Below are 8,762 nucleotides of genomic sequence, written 5' to 3' on the forward strand. Positions count from 1 at the left end.
AGAGTAAGCTTACCCTGCCTGGCGCCACACCTGCCATAGCTGCATCCAATCTATTAGACGAAATCTCGGGAAAAAAAAGCGTGATTGACCAATGTACATGAAGATCGCCAGTAATTATAGTAAAGAAAAAGTCAGGAGAATGGAGATTTGCAGTTGACCATAGGAAATTAAATAAAGCAACAAAACCATACTATTTTCCTATAATATGCTCTGAAGATGTAAGAGATTTTGTAGGCGAAGTTCAGGCCAAAATAGTTTCGGCACTGTACTGTGCTAGCGGATTTTCGCAAATCGAAATGGATGAAACATCTTGACATAAAGCCGCATTTATTACACAGGAAGGTGTTTATGAATGGACGTGTATGCTCTTTCGATTAACTAATCCCACTGTAATATTTCAAATGGTTATGACACACATATATTAAGAGACATGAATTGGCGATATGCCCTTGTCTATATTGATGATATAATAATATTTAGTAACAACATCTGAAAAATGTATTTAAAAAAACTCGAAGAAGCAGGCGTAACATTGAAACCCAGTAAATGCAAATTTGCAGCAAAAAGCGTTAAATATTTAGAGCATATATTTAATAAAGAAGGCATAACCGTAAAGAAAAGCAGACGCTGTACAAACTATTTCCCAGTCTAAAAATCAACATGAAATAGGACGATTTCTTGGGCTGTGTGATTACTATAGGCGGTTTATTTCCCTTAAATAATTAATTGCGCAAAGATGTTAAATTTAACTGGTCACAAGAATGCCAGGAAGTGTTTGACACATTAAACAAAACCTTGGTGTCACCTCTTATCCGGATATGTCAGGGTCATTCGTCCTGACAACGGATTCTTCTGGTTACGCCTTAGGCTATATTCTGTCTCAAATCGGAATACACTTTGGAGGACGATCCCTTCACCCCTTTGAAAAACAAATGGACAGTTACAGAACAGATTGTCTGGCAATGCTTGAAGGCATCAAAACGTGCTAGGGTGTATTTAGCTACATCACCATTCAAGGTAATTACTGACCATAAGGCAATGTCCTGGTTAAAGGAAATAAAACACATGTAAACGAAGAAATTCTGCAATTGAACGAGCACTTCGTGCTTATTGCAACAAAGAGCAAAGTAATTCTGTAATTGAACGAGCACTTCGTGCTTATTGCAACAAAGACTAAATTAGTTGGCCATCTCTAATTTCTTCTATCATGATAAGTTTTCGGTCATCCGTAAAATTAGTTGAGAGAATATTAAAATTTGTCAAGAAGATAGGAATAAACTTTATCATGATCGCAATGCACATATACCTAAATTTCAAGTAGAAGATTCTTTATTCCTTAAGTACGAAAGAAAAGTTGAAAAGTTAACGGTTTATCTCCCAAATTGCAACCCAAATACATAGGACCATATAATAATTCAGAAACGGCAAAATTTTACATACAAGTTACTGTGTTGTGAAACTAATAAGATTAATAACGGGTTTTCAAATGCTTCAAAATTAATTTTAGATAAGAGGGAGGTCAAAGTATAAATAAACATCAACAAATGCACAATAATAAAATTTATATACCAACGCAACCTCGAAATTTAAAATTAATTCAGATGATTCAAGGCAATATGATATGAAAAAGATTGTTCAGCTAAAATTTCATAACGGAAGGAAGGAATATTCAATACTCTGGAGCGGGAAAAGTGGGACTTGGGACATGTATTCCTATGCATATTCGTAAGGACTTTATGAGCGAAAGACAAATACAGGTAACACAAGAACACGTCCATTTCAAAGTAAATTCTTTAAATAAATATTGTAAAATGTGAACTATCACATACGGTCTATCTATCACCCCCACCCCATTTCCTATGTAGTAGCCAAGCTAAAAACCTATAGATTTGTCTATCTTTATTAGTACTACGAGTGGTAAGCGCAAGTACTCAAACCCGACCTAGCTACACATCATTTATCTTTTCCTTTTTCTTTTATTTTTTTATATGAGCTTTAGCCGGATTCTGGATAGTTTTCCTGATTTTTTTTTCTCACTTTACTACTTACAACCAAGTCTTAATAAATTAATTCACCGTATTTGAAATTTAAATTAATTTAATGTTACTTTAATTTTAAAATAAAATACGCAATTTAATTTCTATTACATTGAATTTGTATGCAAATTCTATATGAAAAAACACAATACATTAATATACGACGTATGGCTGGGTTCCATACCTTCGAGACTACCAAAGCGCTGAGTTCTTTTCACAATGGACTTTAAGAGCTCATGCACACAGTTAATCCTTGAACAGACAGAGTAGTGTTTAATAATTGCTCCATTAACATAATAACATACAATAAGAACTTTACAGTAATTCAAGGGGTCGGTGTAACCTACCAGTTATTGTTATTTAATCGTTAACAATGTAGATCTATAGAAAGTTTTCTGTACCAATTGATGTCACGATTGCGTATTGTAAAGTTAGAGAAAGTCTGTTTCTCGTTGACAGATAATGATGTTAAAAGACATCTGGGATATAACAAAAAGTCAAACCGATGAGGAAAAACAGGCAGAAGTCTACTATCAGACGGCTTTGCCTTTGTCTTAAAAATCGATTTTTCATTATCACGAACCATTTGGGAAATAAGTCAACGTCCGTCAATAGAAGATAAACCGCCCACATTACAAATTCGACCGCCGTCTTATCAAACACCTCATTCACTCGTAAAACTAGGGATAACTTAAACATGACGATGTTTCATTTTTTATAGTTCAAAATTTCGTTTTACTTGTCTTTACTAGGATCTGGAAGAGTGGTTATATTACCGGCGTTTTGGGACAAGCCAATGAAACGGTCTGTTACGGCGTCTTCTTGGCGTGCCATGCACGGAACTGTGGGTAAACCACTAGAAACGTCAATGCTGATTGATTAATCAATGTCTGGCGTCATAGGGTCAAAAGCTGCCCGTACGACCCCTGACACGACCTTAGACTACAACTTGTCAGATCTTCATGTAGTGTAAGCCATCGAAAGTATAATAAAACGAAACGAAATATAGATTTGTATTTTAACCAAATTGACAATATTACTTAAATAAAATAAAGTTTCATCATCCAACCAAATTCAGCGCTATGCTGAGGACTCACAAGTAACATTAAAATCGAATATAGACAATTGGACCACGAACTGTTTATAATTCAATAAATGTAACTTAAATAGTGTAAAAATCATCAACTTAAATTCTATGTAATTATAATCGCATGTCGAATTTGGGGTTGTATTAAATTGATCTCACGAGGTCAAACATATGCAGGGCTATAGATAAATTAGTGACTATAATATATGATGTATCTTTTTCGAAATATAGTATTCGTTTTCAGTTACTGTCCAAAGTGGTATTCGTCGCGCTAAGAATTGAGTGTCACGTGACCATTTATATGTGTGTTGTGTAACCATTAACCGAGGGCCTTGTATTAATTGGCATTAAGCTTTGCCGATATATAAGATATATATGACACTCTTAACGTTGCATAATACGTCCACATTCTTCATTTGACTGATATGAAAAGGGGGTGTCTCCGCCCCTGGGGATCGAGAGATACATCGGAATTAATAGTTGCCGTCTTTACGGTATAAGGAATAAATATGCCAAGTTACGAAATGATCTATTCAAAACTGCGGCCTGTAGGCGATAAACACATAAATTGGGCGTGACTCTGCCTCTGGGGGTCGAGCCAAGCATAAAAATCATTAATTTCCGTCCTTAGGATATAAGGAATAAATATGCCAAGTTCCAAGATGATCCATTAAGAAATGCGGCCTGTAGACAATAAACACAAAAATGGGTGTGTCTCCGTCCCTGGGGTAGGACATGGACAATAAAATAGGTACAACTTTGTTATTGAAAAGATTGCTCATGCCGAATTTAAGGAAAATCTGTTAATAATTGCAACCTTTAGATTATTAACAGATAAAATATTAACAAAAAATGTGGGCGTGACACCGCAACAGAGGGTAGGGACATGCGCCAAAAACAATAGTTGTCGTCCTTAGGGCATAAGGAATAAGTATGCCAAGTTACAACATGATCTATTCAACACATAAAATTGGGCGTGGCCATGCATCAAAATCATTAGTTGCCCTTCTTAGGCTATAAGGAATAAAGATGCTCCATTAAGAATTGCGGCATATAGCGGTACAATCCTGTTATTGCAATGATTTTTCATGCCGAATTTGAACAAAATCTGTTAATACTTGCAAACCTGTAAAGAATTTTCAGACAATTATCAAAGAAATTGGGCGAGGCAACCCTGGGGGTGGGGGGTGGGGGGGTGGGGGGGTTGCATGCACCAAAATCAATAGTTGCAGTCCTTAGGGTAGATAAGGAATAAATGTTCCAAGACGACCCATTTAGCATTGCACCCTGTAGGCGATACACACAAAACTTGGGCGCGGCTCTGCCATTGAGAATAGGAAATGCACCAAAAACAAAAGCAATCATCTGTAGTGTATAAGGAACGGGTTATCAAGACGATCCGTTAATACTTGCGGCCTGCCGGTGACACACAAACACACACAGACTACGGATATCGGAAAAATTAAAACCTGGATGGATTTAAATCGCTTGAAACTAAGTTATCCTAAACTCGATTATCGAACCTCTCACAATTACAGTTGGACACGGGAGATATTGAATTTCCGCCAACAGCAGTGGTAAAACATTTAGGTGTACTATTGGGTAGTGACCTGGGGCCGGTTGCTCAAAACCGAGTTATTTTAACGATCTGTTAAACTCTAACGTATCTTTACCTTGCTAATGTGTCGTTTGTTAACAGACAGTTAAATTTCTGTTGCTGGAAAGTCAAATTCATTATCCGTTACCTAACGGACTGATTAAAATTAATCCAAGAGAAGGCGGTTTCGTCATTGGCTGAATACAATGTACATGTATAAAAACTTCATAGAAGTTAGTATTAATAAGAAACTGAAGAAAGTGGAACAACTGTGCAGTCTTAGGATACATCTGTAGGACAAATTATGGGATTAGCACTACAGAAACTGTAAAATATTTGGGGATATTATTTCCTACCGGTCCCCAAAATTCTGTAAAATACTATAGAATTTCATCCTATAAAAATAGAATAGTCTCCCAGCGCCCAACCCTCAAGGATGTTCTATAGAAAATTGCACTGGTAATCTATGACATTTTGCTAAGGGTATACTTCGACTGACAGCCGTCTTATGCCATCGTTAATCAGATAACCGGGCCCAACACCTCCGTTAACGACATGTTACTTCCAGCAACAGACTTTCTCCATGTTAACGGGTCGTTAAAAGTCAACGAGCATTGAACAACCGGTCCCTGACCTTTACAAAACAAGTTGATGATCTGTGTAGAAAATGCCGAAAAACATCAGTGCCATCCGCCATGTTCTCTCACGAGATACAGCTTCAGCTTCAGCGCGATCATCGATTCTATCCCGACTACATGTGGACTATCTAATAATCTTCTCACCAGCGTCACCCAAAGTCAACTAAACCTTCAGCGAATCCAAAGTCTCACACAGCAAGAACGGTCACATAACACCAGTTTTCCAAACCTTTCATCGGTTACCAGTCAGTGCCTGGATAGACTTTAAAGTCATCTGCTTAACATATCAGTATATCAATGGGGAGGCTCCTGTTTACCCCTGTGAATTAATTTTAACAGTACATATTTCTAAAAGACAGTTGTGTTCAAACAATCTTAATCAGCTAGTGATACCAAAGTGGAAACTTGCAACTTTTGGACAAAGAGCGTTTGGTGTTGCCGCAACTGAAACATAGAATTCACTCCCAGTTGAACTCCGTGGTGTGACTTTTAGTCAAACTTCAAATCTCGATTAAAAAGTCATCTTTTCAAAATTCACTACAAACACAGACAAAAAATCCCCCCTCAAGAGCCAATAAACGTTTGTATATAGTTTGCATATGCGCTATGAGCACGCTGTGTGGATTTGGCGCTATATAAATGGACATATTATTATTATTATTATCAAATTAGGAGCGAATGTGATGTTCTATTTGTGTCTTGTTAAAAAATTAGAGAGATAAACCTTTGTTAATATTGAAGAGTTCTGGAAAATGTCTTACTTAAGATTGGAGAAATGTTTCAGATCATTCATTATCATTTATCTCAAGTATAAAAAACAATATGGCAAAATCCTATTTTTTTAAAAACATTCTATATCATATAGTAATGCACTGAATCGGACAAATTATTGATAATATAAACATTATTATATGGATATACTTACTGACCACTATAGATATTGGTTGTGTTTAAGTACAGACTTGATAACAATGTATATCGTTATATCTTCTGCATGTTTTCCCATACGTATAGCCTCAATGGCCTAAACGGGATAGATACGGGTCAGTTATGCAATAACATGTGGTATATAAGATTCCATATTTAACGGTGACATGCAACTTAATATAAGACAGACACAGTTCCTTATATGAGACCCAGTTTTTCTCCTGCAGTGTACATAGAGAGTGGACCTATGGCCTAGCTTTTATTAATGCACCGTTTATGAGTTTGTGTGATTATGTGGTTATGTTCTTCTTTTCTGTTCCTGTTTTATATTCTTGTTCCCGATGTAAATAAAGTTTATATTTATAATACTGACATTTAGTGTTAAACCGGTTCCATTCGGCGGCGGCGTAATCATCATACGCAGCTGCCTGTTATATGACTGCAAGCTTCCACTGGTAACAGTTTGAGGTACTAAAAAGAGATCCTGGACAGGATTGTAGTGCCCCTCTTTGCCAATCATGCTCTTCTCAAAAGACGAATCTTTATGGACGACAACGCTAGGCAACACAGTGTACGTGCCGTTGTATATTTTATTCTTTAGACGGCCCTTGCTACATTACCATTCCTGGGCGTAAGATCTGTAATGGATTCACCAGTGCAGAGTCGTGGCGATTTGGATCAGGCTCCACACCAGAAATTGAACAGACTAATGCAGTCTCAGATCCAGCGTCATGTTTATTTAGACATGCCATGTAGGCTGGCGGAGGCTACACCAAATGTTTTGTCAGCTCGGTGAACAACTTGAGCATGAAATGAAATGAGCTGAATTGAAGAATTTCCTATTCACATGCACCAGCCATAGTTGTTCCGCCTCTATTTTTTAACTCGAGGGAATCGCACGAATTCCTCTACTTAAATTTCAGTTTTTGTCTTTCTCATCTGGTTCAGTGTTTTCCCGAGGCAGTTCAGGAAGATTGAATACTTTTCAGAATGTAAAATAGCTAACATATCTGATCAAACACTATCACTATACTCATACAGGGGTTTATTAAGTTACACATTATCTGAAAATGTTTTTTTCCCGAAAACCCTATTAAGAGTCCTTTGTGGTAAAGCCATACGTACAATTGTTGATCAGAATCAACATTCCGTCCAAATTTACCTTGTTATGGATGATCGGAAACATGAGACATGAGAAGCACAAATAATATTAGATTTGATTTTATACATGATAATATTTATTTGATTATTAGTAGGAATGTTGAAAACCGTTAATGTGGCAATGATATTGTTGGCGTTCTAACCTCTAATGTAATAAAATTACAACTTATATAGTTGCTAGGGTAGTTACACTAAAGATAGCAATTGAAATCTAACTCAATGTCTGCTGCTGCAAAGAAAAGTATAATAATCAATTTTTTAAGTCGCTGATTTCCATTTGCATTTTGGGACAATATATTATTTTGCACTGCGTAATTCACGCCAAATATCAATGATAGATGATTTCTCCACTTTTATTTAATCGAATTAAAAACAGATCAAAGATTTCAGCAAACATTATAGGTGGCGCTGGTTGGGTCTAACCATATCCTATTTATCATGTGCATTTTATTGCGAATACCCATAATTTTCCAATTCATCCCATCTTTGTAAATACTGAACATAATTGAACTACTTTTTTCGATTGATATTCCTTTTAGAGAACCTTTCGCTATATTGTAGTTTGTAAGGGATCCAAAATCCCTTTAATGTAGATCAGTGACATTAAATTAAATGGCTTTATAGTCCTAGTTACCTAGATATTTCAGATCTTACAATTTACATACACGCATAAATGTATTCTTGAACAGTTCATTTCAAGGAATTATAGGTAGTGGTGTAAAATGTTGCGTTAAAACATTGAATCTTTTTAGTTTACCACATGTGTACACAATTGCAATCGTCGAAAAGAGTGGAAATATGAACCCGTGTGTTAATCATACAAAGTACGTTAACGTTCGTAATATCATACTCAAGTATGATTTACTAACTTGTTAGCTTGTTCTGAAATTCAATTTACAACACAGATTAAAAAGTGAATATTGCTACCTAATAAACTGTAACGGCTGAGTGAAATTCCTAGATATATCACTCTGAAGCTGTGTAGCAGATCGTTATTACTGTCTATCAGGTACGGGGTACAAAGAAATGGACTCAAACGTTTGAAAAGAAAAGAATGATTACATTTACTTACATTCACCAGTATCATAAAAATAATAGACCTTATCCCACTCATAGAATTCTACTAAATCCACCACAGCTCTAGCAGTAGACGGTTTTATATAATATTCAAACTTGGAGTCCCTTTCATCAAACGAGATGGCTGGATTGTTGATTGATATAAATGGTACTCGAATATTTTCAGCATGAGATCTAATGATGGGTAACATATTTCTAGACGAAATCCCAATTATGGCTATAGCACCATTCGATAATAG

At 36.1% G+C, this 8,762-nt stretch overlaps 1 protein-coding gene across 1 annotated transcript in view; it reads right to left on the minus strand.

Moving 5' to 3' along the window:
* Positions 1-8,762, minus strand: part of LOC126829584 (glutamate receptor) — a 39,569-nt gene extending 30,807 nt beyond the window's left edge. Inside the window, exon 1 of the mRNA XM_056103071.1 lies at positions 8,519-8,762. Within this exon, the coding sequence (XP_055959046.1) occupies positions 8,519-8,714 (196 nt within the window). The 5' untranslated portion in view covers positions 8,715-8,762. The remainder of the gene's footprint in view (positions 1-8,518) is intronic.

This window comes from Patella vulgata, chromosome 8, assembly GCF_932274485.2.
Source record: "Patella vulgata chromosome 8, xgPatVulg1.2, whole genome shotgun sequence".
Classification (NCBI taxonomy): domain Eukaryota; kingdom Metazoa; phylum Mollusca; class Gastropoda; family Patellidae; genus Patella; species Patella vulgata.